The following is a 20,371-nucleotide window of genomic DNA, read 5'->3' as shown; positions in this document are numbered from 1 at the left end:
CCAGAGAGGAAGCTCCGTGTATAAGCTAGAGAGGAATTGGTAGTCAAAGTCAGAACCAAACAGATGTAGATACCAGATCAGCCCAGGGGTCTGTGTAGGAGAGCTCATTGATCCTTTTCTCCTTTTAGGATTAGGCATGCTGGCAAGTGACTGTGCCCTTGCTTGATCATGGGAGCAGCCTGCACTGACATTCAGGTGACAGAGGTCAGGGTAGATAAGAGCTCTCTTGAGGAATTCTGGCATTTTGGCAAAACTATACTTTTTATAAGGCAGAGAAGAGATGGGGCTGCTACCTCAAGTAATAAACGTTTTTTGTCCTCCTACATTTCCCTTAGTGATCTACAAGCATCAGCCACTCCCCTGGCTTATTCTGAAGGTTCTCTCAGGTGGTTTTGACATTGTGGGAACTACCTACCTGCTGGGAACATTGTGATAGGGTCGGACTCTGTCCTGCTATCAGATCCCAACTGCACTGTGATCCCGTTCTGACTTCAAGCTCAGAAAGAAGAGATACTGAAGACTGGGACTTTCTTGATTACTTCTGTTTAAATATTTGACAAATCTATGTATGCAAATCAAGCGACACTTGTAGTGGCATTTAAGCTTGTGACATCTTTTATTTTGAGACTTTCATTGTTTTGAGGAATTCAATACTGATTTTTCAATTAAGCTTAAATGTTTAACAATAGAAGCTCTTTTTTCCTTTCATATAGCAAATGCCAAATAAATGGTATTTCAAAGAAAAGAAGCAATCCACCACATGACTAATGTACTTAGATCTGTTCATTGACCTCCGATGATAAAAAAGGCCTCTGCTCTCTATCTTTCATTATGCAGAGTTCAGAATAAATGATTTGGTCCACGGTTGCTTAGATAAATGCATAAACAAAAGGAAGACAGAATAGAGATATAGATGTGATACCATATCTATTTTGAATCTGCAGACAATCTTAGAGAAAGTGGCAGGTAGTATAGAAATAGCTTTTGAAAATGAATGTGTATAAATTCAGCATGCTAATACCAGTGACAGAAAATGTAATTCATTTTTTGATTCACAGTTGTTTGTCTCCTTTATTGCTGTTTTAGGATTTAGCAGGAGTAAAAGGGAAGGCAAGAGGTTACATGAAGTCTCTGAAAAATTAGCTTTTTGCCTTAACATCCCTTTGCCTTTGTGTCTATTTGGTGTGCTCTTATTATTACAGACAATAGGACTTTTCAATGTTGTCAGAAAAGGCTACAAATATTAAAAATAAAAACCACATTCAGAAGGGAAACAAAATCAGCCTTGAGAATAGCATTCATTATATTAAAACTGACACTTTCTTTGGAATTGAGTTTTGTAGGTGAGCATAGCTCAGCTTTGTGGGACAGTGCTAGAAATTGCCACTATTTCCCTTAGGCAAGCTCCTGGATTTTAAGAAAGCTCAGATAGATATAGAGTTGCCTTTTGGGCCATTTAGTCCTTAAGAAGTTCCGTTCTTGGAGTTATATAGACACCAGAATTGTTCCAGATTTTCAGAGTAAGGCACGTATGGGTCCTCTCACAAAGGTACACAATTCTGAGACCCTTTTAGGAGGAATGCAGATCTGGTTCACCTCTGTTGTTCAATCCAAGGTCATATATCTGTTACTGCCTTGTGTAGGAACTACTGGAGCTATAGAAATGAAGTAAAGATAAGTGATAAGTTGTCACTTTCTTTTTATTGAGGTTCCACATCTGTGGATTCAACCAACCGTGGACCAACAATATTCAGAAAAAAATTCCAAAAAGTTACAGAGAGTAAAACTTGAATTTTCCATGTACTGAGTACTGCATTGAATCCATGTGAATGAATTGATGTTTAGACATTGTATTAGTTATTATAAGTTATCTAGAGATGACTTAAAGTGTATAGAAGGATGTGCATACGTTATATGCAAACTATACTATTTTATATAAAGGACTTGAACATTTTCAGATTTTGGTATCTGCAAGTGGCCAAACCATATGCCATCATCCCTCAGTGTCCAAGAGTATCACCAAACTCAGCAGTGTATTTTATCCGTTTCCTAAAGCGTTGCCAAATAACTTAATTATCATAGATTCTATAAACTCTATGATTAGGCTGGAGTTTTGTTGTATTAATTTATTTATTTATTGAGATGGAGTATCGCTCTGTTGCCCAGGCTGGAGTGCACTGGCGTGATCTTGGCCTGCTGCAACCTCTGCCTCCCAGGTTTAAGAGATTCTCATGTCTCAGCCTCCAGAGTAGCTGGTGGTACCCACCACCACACCCGGCTTTTTTTTTTTTTGTATTTGTAGTGGAGACGGTTTCACCATGTTGGCCAGGCTGGTCTCGAACTCCTGACCTTGGGTCATCTGCTCATCTTGGCCTCCCAAAGTGCTGGGATTGTAGGTGTGAGTCACTGCACCTGACCTAGGCTGGAGTTTTAAATGAAACATAGATTTTTAGAAGATCATGAATATTAGAAGGAGTGATAGGAAGCTAATATTTCAGGCAGTGTCAACTCTTAGTTCTTTAGGGGCTGCTCATGGTGCATGGTGGTTGGTCTAATATCCTATTTGTTGTTTTTTCTACCCTTTGCTACCACCCACAAAAGGCAGACAAGGGGTAAGTTTTCTTGAGAAATTCCAAAAGCTTGGAGGAAGAGGATGAAATAAATGACAAAAACAAAGGTTAGAATTACATGTGGATTCCATTTCCAGAGAGTAGTTCTGGTATGAGTAAGTCAGAGGAAGGTGTATGAAATGGAACCACAGTTAGTGTAGAAAGACGGAAGTCATTCCCTAGGTTTATCTATTATGTCTAAAATAGTGGCTCAAAATAATCTTAGATCAAAGGTTGGATTGATCTCCTGTATGGGGAAAGTACTTAAGACATGAAAGGAGAAACACGATTGAGAAGGAAAAGAGAAACTCAGATAATTTTCTAGGAAATGATATTTGTTTTTCAATCATGGTGGTCTCTATGTAAGGGAAAGGAAAGGGAGAGTAATATCACTACTGGGTTGAGTTACTCTTTTGTGTAGATGTGACAGTAGACAGATCATATCAAAGTGCTGTATTTAGGGTTTTTTGCACCATATTTTTGAAGGTAAACTGGAGTAGGCTATATGAAAAGTGATCAGAAGAGAGGCTTGGAATCATATCATGAGGAGCTGTTAAGGGAACCTGGTGGCGCCAAGTGTGGTCAGGACAACAGGATAACCTCAAATGCATGAAGATTAGGTTTGCTCAGGATGGACTACAATGAAAACCTAGGTATGGCAGGAAAAAAAAAAGATTTCACAGCCAAAACCATGAAAAATGTTTCAAACATTGAGAGCTAACTGAGAAAAGTGGCTTTCCTTGGAAGATGATACATGTTCCTCCACTGGAGATGTGCAAAGGCTAGATAATCACTTGAGGTTTCTTGTGAGGATATTCAAGCTTTATAATCCCTTTCCAGCGAGAGAGTCTAAGGCTCTGTGATTATTGGCAATGACTGGGTGGCCTAGAAAAATAAAAAAGGTTATTTTACAAAATTCTGATCTTACCTGGGGGTTTGGTTACTTTTCCTGACCTTCTTCTAAGCACAAAAGTGAATTCCTGGGGCGTTCTGTTGGGGGATTCGCTTATGACTTTTCTTTTTTTCTGGCCCCAGCTCTCCAGAATTGTTCATCAGACAGAAGGCAGTGACTTCCTAGTTTGTAAACCATGACATTCTAGTTAAGTGTGTGAAGAACATAGAGAGGATAGTGGGAGATAAATGTAAGTGCCTCGGAGTTCCTGATTAGATCAACTGTAAACATCATAATGAGTCCTTGAGAACACATTCATTATGAGTGTTTTTGTGTGGGCTTGAATGGAAAGCACACACATTTGTGAACACCCATGAGGTTCCTGAGATACAGTTTAATGTCTCATTTGGTATTCATTAGACCATGATAGCCAATATGTCTTCAATTTAGAGTGATTCCACCTTGTGTAAAAAAAATAAAAAAACCCAAAAAACAGATGATGCTAAGAATCAGTGAACTGCTCTGAGCATTTTTTTCTCTTCTCAGAAGGATTTTTTTTCTTGTTGCTATTAGCTTTGTTAGGATGATGCAATTGAATTACAGAAATTACATTCAGTAACTCTTGTTTGCAGCTAAATTATGCAGAGACAAGACTTAGTCAATTGGAAAACTGTCATTGTGAGAAGACTTGTCAAGTGAGTGGACTGCTCTATCGAGATCAAGACTCTTGGGTAGATGGTGACCATTGCAGGAACTGCACTTGCAAAGTAAGCCTCTTTGTAAATAAATACAGTAAAAACAGTTTTAAGGGGACAAGTTTGATAATTAGAGTGTAACCTTGTTCTTTAATAAATAATGTTAACTCTAAGAATTTTTAGGTTTTTACCTAGCACCCACTAGCCATACGAGCAATTGTGAAGCAATGCTGGAAAAGTGTCATGTCTTACACAAATACTTGGAAATTGAAATCTGCTTTCCCTTGCCAACACACTCTAATTTGATTTAATATACAATGTTTAGAGTTTGAAGGTTGGGATATAGTGGAAAGAAGGGACTCCTTTGATTTTCAAACAGCCTAATGGTTATCCTTATTCACAACCAGAATAACTTTAAAAGGGGAGTTTAATTATTCTCTACATGTTTTTATTGTCTTTTACAAAGTGTATCCATCACCTGTTTCAAATAATTGCAAGGCATTTCCTCCCTGACTCACTGTCACTGTCAGGATATCCATTATTTGTATATCCCTTCATCTGTTTCAGTGAATTACAACATCCCCCTCCAAAAATTAGTATGTAATCCCTGTCCAGTTGAAATTACTTGATAAATATCCGAAGAATGCCATTGTTTGTCTAGGAAAATACAAAACAGATTGTTAGAGCCTCAGAAATGATTGACAGGGTCTGCAAATGTGTTATTTATGTTCTTATAAAAACAGACTTTTTGTTTTCTGCATAATCTAGTTAGCACACATGGGCAGGTAGGATGAAACCAGTGATGTATTTCAGAAAAGTAATTGAGGTGGTACGGGTCATTTGGGCTGGAGAAAACACTTTATTTGTGGTCCTAGAGTGGACTGGGAATTCTAATACTGCTTCTGTTTTCCTGATGAGGCTTCTGGGATGAGATTTGAATGATCTCCAAAACACGAGCTATCAAAGGATACTTCTGAGATTATGTTCCATGTCCTTCCTTCCTCAGAGTGGTGCTGTGGAATGCCGAAGGATGTCCTGTCCCCCTCTCAGCTGCTCCCCAGACTCCCTCCCAGTGCACGTTGCTGGCCAGTGCTGTAAGGTCTGCCGACGTAAGTACTGACTGAGGGTCAGACTGGCTGTCTGTGTTTTGAGATTTATTTATTTTCCCTGTTTTTCTGGACTCAACCGATTGACACTGATGAAATGAAACATTGGCAAGTTGATGTAACATTAAATATATGGTAAGAAGAGCCACAATATTTTAATCACTTGCAATGTGGCAGACACTTAACATGGGCTTTTTTTTTTTTTTTTTTTTTTTTACTCCTCACATCAACTGTAATTACTATTCTTTGATTCTATGTGGAAGGAACGTGTGTTGACAGGGATTAAGTCGCTTGTCCAACAAGTGGGTGAGGCTGATCTGTGAATTCACAACTCCAAAACTCCATAGGCTTTAGTCCCCTCGTTCTAAATGATCAAGTTAAAGGCCAAATTCTATGTTATGGCTTTCTGAGGTTTTGGCTAGATTCTCCTCTTATTAAGGGGCCTTTGTTAGGAACTTCAGCATGAAATTCAGTTAAAATACTGAAGCTGTCATTTAGAACACGTGGTATGTGCCATATACTGTGCTGGATGTTTAAATCTACTAGCTTAGTGAATTCTCACAGCAACTCTTTAGGGGGGTATTATTATTATCCCTATTTTACAGGAAGCTGAGGCTTAGGGATGTTAGCTTACCAAGATCATGAGGCTGGTGAGTGGCAGAGGTGAGACAGAAAACTAGTTCTGTTGACCAAAAAGCCCGTAGCCTTTTTATCAATCCATATGGTCCCCTACAGAAAAGGAGAGTTCTGGTCAGAAATGTATGCTATCGATAATTTTCAGGGTCATTTATTTACCAAAAGAAACACACCAATGTCAGTAGCCTTCAAAGCACAGTGGTCTATCATTCTGTCGGGAACAGCATGTCACCTATTATGACACCGAAAGTGGGAATAGCAGTGAAAGTGGGTTGCAGGAGCCAAATAATTGTTGAACTTTTCAAAAAGGAACTTTGTAATCTTCCTTTTTTAAATGGTTGGCACACTGCACCCGTTGCTCTGGGGGATGTACTTGGAGTTGCTCTAAAGAGAAGAACTTTCTTATTTCTGTTCTAAGAGCTTTTGGAAGTCATGTCTGGCAATATAGGCAGCTCAAGTGTCTGGATATTGAATTATAGTTTGATCGCATGATGGAGAGAGTTGTTAGTAGGTACAGATTATTTGTTTTCATTCTTGATATTCTTCAGCAGAATAGGTTGAAAAACTGTTAGGGGCCAAGCACGGTGGCTCACACTTCTAATCCCAGCACTTTGGGAGGCCGAGGCAGTCGGATCACCTGAGGTCAGGAGTTTGAGACCAGCCTGGCCAACATGGCGAAATCCTGTCTCTACTAAAAATACAAAAATTAGCTGGGTGTGGTGGTGGGCACCTGTAATTCCAGCTATTCTGGAGGCTGAGGCAGGAGAATTGCTTGAACCCGGGAGGCAGAGGTTGCAGTGAGCTGAGATCATGCCACTGCACTCCAGCCTGGGCAACAGAGTGAGTCTGTCTCAAAAAAAGAAGAAAAAAAAGGCTATTAGGGATGTAGGGATGTATTAAAAAATGTGAGATGTTTTAGTCTATCGTTTAGAATTCCTGCACAGATCTCTGAATCCATCTCTTGAAAGTTGTTGTTTGGACATGGAAGTAATGAGTCCTTCAGCAGATTTGTGTCTTAACTTTTTGACATTTTTTTAAAATTATAAAAGTACTGTGCTTTTGGCTTAACATTTTGAAAACACAGAGAATGATTAAGATCAAGATGGAGAATTCACCCATAATACCTCTACGCAGAAACACTCTTGAAATTTTAGTGGATGTGTCTTTTTTTAAAAAGAGCAAATAATATTTTGTGTGCAGTTGAGGTTGTACTGTGTGGGCAATTTTATATTCTGGTCTGTTAACTTAACATTATCACTTAAATATATTATTATGTTTTAAAAACTTCTGCGTAAATGTCATTTTCATGAGCTTCATTGTTTCCCATTGTTTGGCTGTTGCATAACTTTTTTTAAACCAGTCCCAAGTCACTGATATCTAGATTGTTTCCCACTTTTCACTATTATAAAGTACTCTTAAATAACATGTTTTGTATAGAAAACACATTTTTATATATTTTTGTATTTTATATTTCCTGAAGATAGAATTCTTCAGGCTAGAATTACTGGGCCAAAGATGAACATTTTCAAGGCCCTGGATACATACAGTTAAATTGCCCTCTCACTAGATGTGTGAAAGACAGTCATTTTTCTTTATGCTAATTTGTTTGACAGTTTTAGGTTTTTAAAATTATTTCAGAAAATAACTCAATTTTATTAAAATGTTGATACACACGCTAACTAAAACATCAGTGTTTTGTTTTTTTTTTTGTTTTTTTTCCCCCTTTGCATGGAATTCATAGCAATTTAGTTAGGTAGCACTAATTTTCTCACAGCTCTGATTGGTAGTTTGATGTGTTCAGAGTTTAATAAAGTGGGAATACAAATAAATTATTAAAACACTATTCTAGACAAACTTAAAAAGAAATGATACAAGGCACCTCTGGTAATTAAAAGGTTGAGAACCTCTGGGCTGGAGGGCTTTCATTTCTCACTAGTTTTTAATAGAAATATATATTAGATGATTACTGAGTACTGGTGCCTGGAATAATGATGAGGGATCCTTCCCTGCTTTAGAGGAGTTCACTTTCAAGGTAGAGACATGGTTTACAGTGTCAGGAACTGTAAGTGCACTAACATTAGGCATGTGTTGGAGTACAGAAGAATGGCCTGGGAGGGAGGGAGAGAATACCGGGGGAAGGCCTGGGGTGCTTCCCGGAGGACATGGAGCCAAGTTAAATATTTTGAACCTTCTAGAAGTTGACTTTTGTGGGTTAAGCAGTGGGGTGGAGAAGAAGAGAATGAGGATTGCTAGAGCAGAGTTCTAACACTAATCAGTGGAATTTCTAGACGTTTTCAATGTCTTCATATCAGAAACATGATAGAGAATATTTACTTTGGTTGTCCCTTTTAAATATAAGTATGTGAGGTAATGCATATGTTAGTTAGTTCTTAGCCATACCACAGTGACTACGTATTTCAAAACATCATGCCATAGACCATAAATACGCATACCTTTTGTCAGTTAAAAAATAATAATAAAATATAACAAAAGACAAAGAAAAAATAAAGTGTATCTTGTATGAATAACTCATAGTCGAATCTTGTTTTTCAATCCAGTCTGACAGTCTGAATTGTATTGTTTGGGTTGGATCATTTAATCCATTCACATTTAATGTTGTGAGGGATATAATTGAAACTACTGTTTCCTGAATACCATGTTTTTCCTTGGTGTGGTTCCTTATTTTGATTTTTTTCATTTTTTTGTGGAGCTGCCTGAAGTAAATTTCTTATATGTGAATTTAAAGAAAAATGCCCAAGCTTCTCTCTGACTTTATGTGGGGTAGTATTCTAGGGACACCAGGTAAAGGTAGAGATATGACAAAGGCAAAATGAGCCAATATATAAAAGCAGATTGTGTTGTCTGCTCACTCACTGAGTGTTCACAGACTTCTCTTGGCCTTGGGAACTGCAGCACTTACAAATGAGGGCATCTGTTTGGAAATAGGAAAGAAGTTTGTCTAAGCATCCATGGCGGTACCGAAAAAAGTGAGGGAGTTTCATTCCTCAAACACTTGTTGGGTGTCTGCGCTATTCAAGGAATATTTTGTATACCTATTTGCACATTAAAATCCTTTGGTGAACTTCTTAAACTTGGAGGTTTCCAGGGATCCACCTAGACCTACATAATCACAATCTCCAGGCATCAACATCCTGAAATCTGTATTATTTTGGTAGACAGATTTGAGATCTACCAGAGATAGGAAGGAGGGAGGAAGATGGAGAAAAAAATATTTCTTCTATGCAAAACAGTATGTGTGAAGGAATAAGAGTGGAAGAGGGAAAGGGGAATAGTGTGTTTGATGATAACACAGGATTTATGTAGGTGAGAGGTTGAAATAGAGCTGCAAACGTGAGTTGCGGATGGATGATGAAGACTGTATCCCAATGAAGCCATTCAGTAATCCTTACTGAGGTCCTTCTGCCAAACACTTTGTCAGTTCTGGAGGCAACAATGGACACGTATGGATCATTTACTCTGACAGGCACTGTGTTTAACCATTTTATATATATTAATTCATTTAATTCTTCCAACAACTCTAAGTGGTCCACTTAGTGGGTCCACTAAGTGGGTCCACTGTTATCCCCATTTTACACATGAGGAGGTGAAACACAGGAGAAGTAATTTGTCCAAGGTCTGTCAGTTTTGGGGGAGCCAAAATAAAGCCCTGGCAGTCTGGCTTCAGAACCCAGTGGGATGCTCTTGACCTGTAGGCTTTACCCATTGTTCTCCAGAGAGGTATCCGTTACAATAAAGAGTATTATTTCACATGAACACTATGGAAGACACAAAAGTCACACAAAGAAGGGAGTGATTAACTCCATCTGAGATGTACATATGTATGTGTGTGTTAGGAAAACATCATAGGTAACAGCTGAGCAGGGTATTGACAAATGAAGAGGAGTTTTCCAGGTGTACAAAGTAGGTAAGAACATAACTGCCAGAGGGAATTGCACACAGAAAATCATGGAAATAAACCAATGTTGCTTTTGGTACTCCAATCAAGGTTTTAATGCAGAGTTGTGGCATAATCAAAGATGTGCTTTTAGGAAGGCTACTGCATCAAGAGAGCTGGAGGTGGTGGGGGATATGGAACTTGGGCATATTCCAGGTGGAGGTGTTGAGGCTGGCAGGCAGGCACAGCCTGGGAAGATGCAAAGGAAGGGAAGGATGCGGGTGACAGCCAAAGGAGCTGGAACATTAGAGATACTCCACAGGTATTGTTTTGCATGAGACAAATGGATCAGGGACAGAGCGTCTGTAAGGGAGAAATTGCCAGGTTTTGAACAAGAGCCTGTGAGAGACTCATGGTGTGATTAACAGAAATAAGACAGGTGGAGGAAGCAGTTTGGGGAGCAATACATTCTGTTTGACATGTTTGAGTTAGAGATGCCTGAGGGACAACTAGTTTGATGCGGATGTCTTTCTCATAGAGGTGGTATCTGAAGCCAAGGCTGTGAATTAGCTCACTGAGGGAGGAAGGATCCTTGGGTGTTCAGTGTCTCTGATCTGCCACTCTCCTTTAAAGTGTAAAACAGTGTGCTGATTTTGACATTCTAGGCCGCTGAGTACCAAGGGATGGCTGGAGTGTGTGCAGGGTACAAATACCTAAATAAAGATAAGGAAACCTTACATCCATATCTGACAGGGACGTCAAGCTGTACCTGTCAATTGTTTATTCAGTGTGCACCCGAATGGCAAAATTGTTCAATCATTGCACCAGAAAAATCAAAGTCAAAATTGAAGGGCCAGGTGTCTGTCGGTGCAAAAAGATACAACTGCATAACTCTTTATATCCTCAGTACATTTGTTTCTGACATAATGGAGAAGTGTGTGTTGGTGCTACATTTCAATTTTCTGTTTGGGCACTGTGAAATATTCTAGTTTGCATGTCACCAGTGTGATATGAAGAGCTTTAGGTATCCATTTACATTTCTAATCACACTGAAAGCTGTTGGAATGGAGTCCCAAATGCCCCAGCCAAATGCACCAGAGCCTGACTCACCTTATGCTTGAATTTCCTCAGACATAAAAAATAAGCCTTTTGGCTATAGATCAAGAGGTTGGATAATAAGAGCTGATGTTAGGCATAGGAATGCAGTGGCAGGGAAAGAGGGCTGTTGTCAGAGAAGTGAGGATGAGTATGAGAAAACAGGAGAAATTCTTGTGACCTCCAGTGGTGATCCTGAAAGTCATCCTAAGATAATTTCATAGATACATACATTCTGCACTAGTGCCAAATTGCAGATGGTTGAGGCATGCAGTAATATGTTGATCTCATTCACCAGCACCAAAGCACCCTGCTATGTGAGCACATAAAGTTCAGTGGACATTTAATTTTTATAAGAGACTGGTGGATTCGAGGTGTGGATGTGTCTCCATGTGTGGTGTGAATGTAAACAATGAGGCATTTTAATCTCCAGATTAAGAATTCTGGGATGAGCCTGTCAAAGGGGAAGAGAGGATTCGGACAAGTGCCTTAAGGCAGGGGATCAAATGTGTTAATACCATTGTGGGAGTGGCAAGGGGCAAAGGAAGAAAAAAATGTCTATTTCTTTGCTTCACAGCTTGGACCAAGAAGCAGATGGCAGATTTGACAACAGTGCACTTAGCAGAACTGTCACTTTGAAACAAGCTGCCTTGCCAAGTTGGCAGCAGCCACGTTTGGGAGTGTGGGAATTTATTAGACAGGAATTCCAGACCTTCGAGGTGTGGTCTCCCCATGCGAGTATACTGGGAAATCCAGCTCTCATTAGGACCAACGAGTCATGATCAACTGATTTATCTACAAAATTGAGGCATAAAAGATGATCAGGGATAGATTTTTGTTTACTGAAGGGAGGAAAGGACCTATCTAGACAATTATATTAATTCTCCGTTTTTTTTGGTCTCTACTTTTAATGTTTGAAGTTGTATTGAATGCCAGAAATAACTCTTATCTGTGGATCAAGAAATTTGACTGTTTTTTGACACCTACTAGAGGCTCATTAATTGGAAAATGATTTATTTTTACTCACAATAAATCCTAAGGCATGGGGCTTGGGGCTGGAGATAAAATTATAGACATTGTCCCTACCCTCATGGGGGTTGCAATTAGCAGCAGGGACATGGTGGGGTGTACAATTAAATGGGAAATTAGGATGTCATGTGGTATATATTCTGTTGGGATTAGGTCCAAAGTACAATAGAATAAAAAAGTGAGGATGATTAACCAGTGTTAAAGGCTAAGAACAAGTTCTGAGGGAAGTCAGCCCTAAGCGAAAGCTCATGGGTGTATAGGGTGGGAGGTTGCCAGTGGAAGGTGGATGGGGTGCTCTGCAGGTGTTTCTGAGAAAGAGAACGGTATGTGTAAGACCCGGAAGTGAGAGAGAAAGCGTGGCTAGAACATATGTGGAGGTGTGAATGTTTTGGAGGGTGAATGAAATCACAGGAAATGGTGGGCTATGGACCTTAGGAGATAAGAAACCTCATGAATGGCCTTGTTTGCTGAACTAAGGATTTTGGACTTTATTCTGAGAGCTTTAGGGACCCTGATTTTAAGCAGGGCCTCATGTTTGCACTTAAAAAATATGTGTCTGACTGTTATATGGGGAAGGACTGGTGAAGATTGAGACTAGAACATGGGAGAGCTAGGAAGTTGTGGTGGTACTGAAGAAGAGGGATGACGACAGCCTGAACAAAGACAGTGTCTGGGGGCAGAGGGTGAGGAATGGAGAGGAGGAGGTTGACTTGAGAAACTTAAGAAGGGGACACTGATAGGATTTGGACACTGATTGGACATGGAGTTGTGTCAGAGGGAGAGGTTAGAAGGATGCCAGGCACTGGGGTGTGGGAGCTGGGGTGGATACCCGTGCCATTGCCATTCACTGAGAGGAGAATACAGGAGTGGAACATATTTGGGTGGGGAGTGAGGTTGCTGCAGGTCAGGTTCTGAGGGGAAACAGACTCTGAAATAGAGATTTACACGTACTTTTATTAGGAAGTGCTCTCAGGATCAATTCTGGGACAGGAGTGAAGTGGTGAAGGACGAAGAATTGGGCAGAAGGAGAAGTTGAGCTGCAGTGGTTACGACAAATGCCAAACTCATTCCTACAGGGAGCTTTGGAGCTGGAATGGCCCTTCAGAATTGTCCTCAGTTGGAGAAAGGGGGCCAGGACTGTGTACCATGTTCGCCCACCAAGGGAACTTCACCTTGGGCAAGGTGGCTCTCTACAGCCCTACATAAGTTTTAGATCTCCATTCAGGGGAGAGCTGTTAGTTGCCAACTGTCACAGCAGTTGTAAGAATGCATCCTTTGCTCATGGAAGTAGATCTCCATATACCACAGCATCCACTACAGGGTATGATGTTAAGTAAAGCATGTTCCTGGACTTTCTTCTTCCTGTGGCTAAAATGGACTAGATGACTACTATTTTTTTATTTTATTTTATTGGAAGGGAGGAATGAAAGCCCCATTTCTCACCTGGTCATCCCCTTTGCCTTTCAGATCTTGCCCCTCAACATCGAAAGGGGTCTGGGTTCTTTATCTGCAAACATAGCATTTGCCTCACTTAGTAATTATACATTCACTGATGTTATTATGTAATTACTATTTCCCTAATTGTAAGCTCCATGAGAAAAGAGCTTTGGTTCTTGCAACATTATATTACCAGTTGGCATGTTGCCTGCCCTTTGGTAACACTAAAATATTATTGGAATGAAGAGTAACTGAGCATCCCATGAGAATCAGAGGATTTTATAACTAGGGAACCACCAGATTTAATCAGCCCATTTTCAACAGATACAGATATAGAGGCTCTGAAAGGTGAGGTGGTTCTAGAAGACCAACACTGAATTAGTGGGAGATCTCTTAGAGTGCATATCATTGCTTCTGTTCCTCCTAGAGCTGGGGCTAGAAGGGTCCTCATCAGGGCAGGAGAGGGAGTGACCAGATACTTGCTTCTTTTTTCCTGTTGAAGTGTATGGAGAATTTGGTGGTGTTATATTAGGATCATATCAAATTGACATATGCTGTACTTGCTTAAAAGTGAGTCAGCCAGTTAAGTCCAGAAATGAGTTTCAGTGCAATCTAAATTGAGTGGTAGGAGCTCCATTTATGTTTCTCTTTGAAATTTTCTGCAAGTTCACTCCCCTGCCCTTCCTGGCAGCCTTTTAAACTCACCTTTCCAAAGGCATTCTCTCTAGTGCATTGATCTAGCACTTTACAGGCTTTCCTTGTATTTCTCACTTGTCTCACATGTGTATTTCTCACGCCCACTCCCATGATCACAAGGAAGAAGAAATGGTGTCCTTCTCCATTGTGGCTGAGGTTCTGAGGAATGGAATATATGTGAGTCCCCTTTCACCCAGTTGTTTGTTTTAGCTGAAGTGTCTGATTCAAAGCTACTGCTAATTGTACTCCACAGCGATTGCCACCAGTTCTTTCTTTTAGCTTCTTACTACATCAATTCATTCTCTAGTTCCTTTGGCAACTGTAACATTGAAATAATTGTATATCCTGGCTGTAAAGGCTGGGCAAACACAATCATGATGAGGCCTGCCTGGGAGATTTAAGGGTTATCCTCCACACAATTCCTTTCACTTGAGACAAAGAGATTTGTATTGCTCAGAAGCAGAGAATCTAGGTTTCTGTGGAATCTGTTGGAGTTAGAAAGTACCTCTGAGGTCATTTTGTGGCACAGCAGGACTGTCTGACCCATTTTTATGTTTTATTACAGCAAAATGTATCTATGGAGGAAAAGTTCTTGCAGAAGGCCAGCGGATTTTAACCAAGAGCTGTCGGGAATGCCGAGTAAGTGTTAATTTTATGGTCCCTATCACTTCTGGAAAATGAATAGATAGATGTGTGGGCTTTAGATGAGGTTCTTGAGTGGAGCATATTGGCCTGGATAGGGCCCTGAGGGGTGGAACTCTCTGCGGTGGGCTGAAGTACAGGATGGCGAGGATCCAGCCAGGTCATTTATGTGGTTAGCTTGTGGTCAGCTGTGGATCAGGTAGCCTTGGAAGAAGCTATTAAGGCAAGGATGTGAGAGGAGAAAGAACTAACAGCTATTATTAGTTAGGGAGGCTGGTGGGTGGCCCTGCGAAAGGGTTTTGAGTTGGTATTAGGGGAATCAGTCTGTAATGCTAGTAGTGATAATACTAACTCTACTCCCGGAGGGCTGATATACTGTTAAAAATGCCTCTTCCTCCTGCCTGCCCCTCCCATGCATTACTTGAAATAAGATGTATAAAATCATAGATCTCATTCAATAATCATTTGACAAATATGCATTAAGCAAATGCTGTATGACAGCATTATAGTAGGTTCTGGATATACAACTGTGAACAAAACAAAGTCACTGTCTTTATAGAACTTGCAGTCTAGTGAGGGAGATAGACAGTAAGAATTAAACAAACATATAATATAATGGCAAATTCTATAAAAGTATGAAGTAGGCTGAAGGAATAAAGAGGTCTGAGTTGGGGATGGGTGGACTGAGAAGATCTCTCTGAGATGTAATTTTGGAACAAAGCCCTGGGTAAGGTGTGGGAGCCAGCCATGCAGGTATTTGGGTGAGTGATTACTTAACCAATAATTGCTTCCTAGGTAGATGAGGGAGAAGGCACGTTCCAAACAGAAGGAATTGCACTTATAAATGCCTAAAGCAATAAAGGGAGCAGGTTTTACTTAGGGGCCTGCAAATAATTTGACTTGGGTGAAGTTCTAGAGCTCATGTGGGAGAGTGATGAGAGATGAACCTGGACAGTTAGACAGAACAGGTGACAATGGACCTAGTTTGGACTTGATCTTAATGGAGATGAGAGTTCATTGAAGCTCTCCTCTCTCTCTCTCTGTGTGTGTGTGTGTCACGAGCAGCTGTGCACTTCCAAAGGTCACTGTGATTGCAATGGGAGGAGTGATTGGAGGAGCACCAGATTAATTTGAATAATTGTAAGAAATGACCTAAGGTTATGATTGAAGGCAGTGATAGTGAAGATGTACAGGAAAAGAGATTCGAGAGCTGTTTAAAAAATGGAATAAAAAGGACACGAGTGATTGGGTTTGGGGAAGGCTAATATGATGGAGAGGAGAAACCCAGATGATGTCCAGGTTCCTGGTAGAGTTGCAGGGAATACCAGTTTCTGTTTTCCCAAGTAGCCAAAACCTCCCCTGGCTAACGTAGGTAAAAATGACAATGTTATTGAAATGATATTGGGGGACTCACAGAATCCTCAGAAGGCCAGACCAGGCTTGATACTAGATAGAGACCAAAGAGTCCCAGAAGTTAGGAAGCAGAAACCATAGCAATGGCCTAGTAGTGGGGATCCTGGCAAGCACATTGCTGCTGTGATGAGTGACTTTCAATCATTTCTACTGTCCTGGAGTCACTTATACAAGATTTAAAGTCCGGAGAAGGGACATATGATTAGCAAAGTTTGGATCATATGTCCAAGCTCTGATTGTTCAGGATGGGGAAGAATTCGACCCCTTTATCCTCTGTGTAAGGAGCCAGTTACCTGGAATTATCACCCCATTAAGACAGCATGCAATGGAGAAAACATTCCCCAAGAGAACACTGTGGTACTCATGGGAAGGGAGACTGGATCAGAAGAAGCCAAAATGTGATAAATCCTCTCTTCGTTAGGTGATGACGAGATACTGGTGCAGGAAGAGGAACATTCAGGAGGAGGAACATGTTTTGTGGGTGAGGAGGGAGTGACGAGCAAATGGGGCCAGGTTTAGGCAAGTTGAGTTTGATTGTATTTGGCTATCTACACAAACTCTCTAAAACTTAGTATTTTAGGATTATTTCTGTATTTTATGATTATTTCTCATGGTTGCATGGGTTGAATGGGCTCAGCTTAATGATTCTCACTTGGGTTCTCACATGCAATTGCAATCTGGCGGCTGCTGGAGGTAGAAGCCTATGAAGGTTCGACATGGCTGGCTATCAAAGATGGCTTCTTTACTTTTCTGTCTAGCACCTCAACAAAGATGAATAGAAAGAGACTTCTCTCTGTGTCTCTGTCGATGTGATCGCTCTCTCTCTCCCTCCCTTCCTCCCTCCCTCCGTCCCTCCCTCCCTCCGTCCCTCCCTCTCTCTCTCTCTCTCTCTCTCTCTCTCTCTCTCTCTCTCTCTGTATGTGTGTAAGTGTGCCTTGTTTTCTGCAACCCCTAGACATAGCTACCTTGGGCTTCTTTTTTTTTTTTGAGACTGGGTCTCGCTCTGTCTCCCAGGCTGGAGTGCAGTAGCACAATCTCGGCTCACTGCAACCTCTGCCTCCCAGGTTCAAGCAATTCTTCTGCCTTAGCCTCTTGAGTAGCTGGAATTACAGCTGCGCCACCACACCCAGCTAATTTTTGTATTTTTAGTAGAGACGGGTTGTTGGCCAGGCTGGTCTTGAACTCCTAATCTCGTGATCCACCTGCCTCGGTCTCCCAAAATGGTGGGATTACAGGTGTGAGCCACTGCACCAGGCCCCTTGGGCTTCTTTATACCATGGTAGTCCCAGGAATTTCTCACATGCTGGCCAGCTTCTCCCAGAATAAGCTTTCCAAAGACCAAGGTGAAAGCGCCATTATTTCTTATAACCTGGTCTCTGAAACTGAAACATCATTTCTTCTACATTCTAAAGGCTATACAGGCCCAGGCCAGATTTATTGTAGAGGCAGACAATACAAGGGCATGAATACCAGGAGGCATGATTCATTAGGTAGACCGGCATCTTTGGAGACCAGCTGTCATAATAAGACTTTGTGATATAATTTTCTACTTAAAAATACCCACCTCCAGCCAGGCATGGTGGCTTATGCCTGTAATCCCAGCACTTTGAGAGGCTGAGGTGGGCAGATGACCTGAGGTCAGGAGTTCAAGACCAGTCTGGGCAACATGGTGAAACTCTGTCTCTCCCAAAAATACAAAAATTAGCTGGGCATGGTGGTGCATGCCTGTAATCCCAGCTACTCAGGAGGCAGAGACAGGAGAATTGCTTGAACCCGGGAGGCGGAGGTTGCAGTGAGCTGAGATTGCGCCACTGCACTACAGCCTGGGTGACAGAGTGAGATGCCATCTCAAAAAAAAGTAAAACAAAACAAAACAAAACCCACCTCCAACATATCATAATGGGAAGTTACTAAACTAATAGGTTAGTGGATTTCCATTGCTGGAAAACATTAGGAATCAGAGAATTCCTTTAATTGGGTGAAAATCTACCCCCCTGTAAGTTCTGTCCAGTGGCTTTACTTCTTTCCTCTGGGGGATAAGAGGGTGAGTCTAATTACTTTTACAATATAGCACTGTGGTTGAAAGGTCAAAATCTGCAGTCAGGTGGATCTGGGTTTAAATCTTGAAATTTTACCTAGTTGTTAGTAAAGTTCAGAGTTCCTTGTGTTCTTTTCCCCCACTGGGTTCCAGTAAGAGCTGGGTTGGAGAACATAACTTTAGATTATTACTTCCTCCTGCATATCTCCTCACCATTCCCACTGCAACATAATGGAAGACAATTACAGGCATAATCACCAGCTCTGGAGGAATGTGGAACATTTTGCCTAGTGCCTTGTGCTGAATTATCAAACCTATTCCTGTTCTGCCTAACATTACCTGGGACACACTAGTCAGAATAGCAACACTTCTTACCTATCTGATCCTGATTTCTAGAAAATAGAATGCGAGGCCTAGGTATTTGTGTTAATGCTTTATTTATTCTTTGGTGGTCATGGGAGTGGATAGAGGAAGGGGAAAGGTATAGTCCTAGGAATGCAAGAGTGAGGCACAGACAGAAGGAAGTATGGCAGGAAAGGCAGGAGAGCAAGTACAAGATAGTGCATCACAGAAAAGTCAAAACCCCACAACAAAGCACAGCTAGCTTTGTGGGGCATCTCCTGAGAAGGTGACAGAAATCACTGTGTCTCAGAAAAGACCATCCTCGCAAGTGCTCTTACTTACATTGTTTCATTTTCTTTTCATCACACCTCTGGGAAAAAAGACAGGAATATATTTTAAAGATTGAAAATAATGAAGCGTTTAGAGACTTGCAGAAGCACTCAAGGAGATACTAATAAAAGAAGAGCTTGAATTTTGTTCTTTATGGAGGCCTGGGAAGGAAAGATATTCCCTATATTCTGTCTCTCATTGGCCAGACTGTACCCTAAAGGTTAGCTTCCTTGAACCTCCCTATTTTGATTCCCATTCTTGCCCTCTTGGCTGCTGTGGGGAATGCCAGAGATTCCATGAGTCCAGGTGGTCTGGTGGGCATGCAGGTGTGATGGTCTGTCTGCATCAGTGGGTACTGGGTGTAGGGGCTCTCCACTCTGTGGCAGGGGCAAGGATGGTGTGATAACAAGGGCTTTAATGATCTCTTAATTGACAAGGAAGCTCCCAGGGCTGGGAGTAGGGGAGCAGGTGGGGTGGTCAATAACCTATAGCTGGCATATTATCACACAAGGATGTTGTGTGGATTAAATGGGATAAAACACATGGAGAACTTAGTAGAGTGCTTACCACAAAGACCATCCTCAATAAATGTGAGCTATTTTTGTTATTCCATATGACCATACATGTCCTCCTTGAATTTAAGACCGATACCATGCTTTCTGAACATTGTTTTACTTCTAGGAAGGGAAAACAGTTGGATTCTAAAATCCTTGCTTTTGTCTTCGACTTCAGGGAAAGCTGGGATGATTAAAGGCAATTTTGCTCACTGTGGTGATGGTCCCAGAATCAGCCATAACACTTAAAATTAGCAAATCCTTTTCCATTTTGAATGGAAGCTGTGGGTGACTCTAGCAAGGGTCACTATTGTGTTTCGATGTCTATTATCAAAGAAGAGCCAGGCAGACACCATTTGAGACCTTTAGAAGATATGGGCATGGATTTGAATGCCAGCTTATTTAAATACCACTTACTACTGTTACTGGCACATTGCAGTTGCTCTACACACTTGGGTTCATCTTTTACTGTTTTTTTTTATGTATAATTTAGAAAGAAGTTGGGGCAGACAGATTATTCTCTTGCACAAGTAGTGTGTGTGTGCATGTGTGAGAGCATGTGAATAATTTTATTCTGTGCAAAAAAGTTATTTTCCCATTTATTGTCTTTCTATAGTTATTTACTAGTTATTTTGTATACCAGAAAGAGTTATTGACAATAATTTTTTTTATTTTTTGAGCACTTATTGTTTTCCAGGCACAATTTAAAGCATCGAAAACATATTTATCTCGGCCGGGCGTGGGGGTCAGCACTTTGGGAGGCTGAGGCGGGTGGATCATGAAGTCAGGAGAGATTGAGACCATCTTGGCCAACATGGTGAAACCCCGTCTCTACTAAAATACAAAAAATTAGCCGGGCATGGTGGCGCATGTCTGTAATCCTAGCTACTTGGGAAGCTGAGGCAGGGGAATTGCTTGAACCCGGGAGGCGGAGGTGGCAGTGAGCTGAGATCGCGCCACTG

At 41.0% G+C, this 20,371-nt stretch overlaps 1 protein-coding gene across 2 annotated transcripts in view; it reads left to right on the top strand.

Moving 5' to 3' along the window:
- LOC129008432 (protein kinase C-binding protein NELL1) overlaps positions 1–20,371 on the top strand; it is a 931,522-nt gene that overhangs the window by 266,881 nt on the left and 644,270 nt on the right. For both annotated transcript variants that reach the window (XM_054440696.2, XM_054440695.2), the window contains exons 8-10: positions 4,134–4,268; positions 5,203–5,305; positions 14,656–14,729. In XM_054440696.2, coding sequence (XP_054296671.1) covers positions 4,134–4,268; positions 5,203–5,305; positions 14,656–14,729 — 312 coding nt within the window. The remainder of the gene's footprint in view (positions 1–4,133; positions 4,269–5,202; positions 5,306–14,655; positions 14,730–20,371) is intronic.

This window comes from Pongo pygmaeus, chromosome 9 (assembly GCF_028885625.2).
Source record: "Pongo pygmaeus isolate AG05252 chromosome 9, NHGRI_mPonPyg2-v2.0_pri, whole genome shotgun sequence".
Lineage (NCBI taxonomy): Eukaryota > Metazoa > Chordata > Mammalia > Primates > Hominidae > Pongo > Pongo pygmaeus.
The sequence above is the reverse complement of the archived record's forward strand: the minus strand, read 5'-3'. Positions and strand labels throughout refer to the sequence as shown.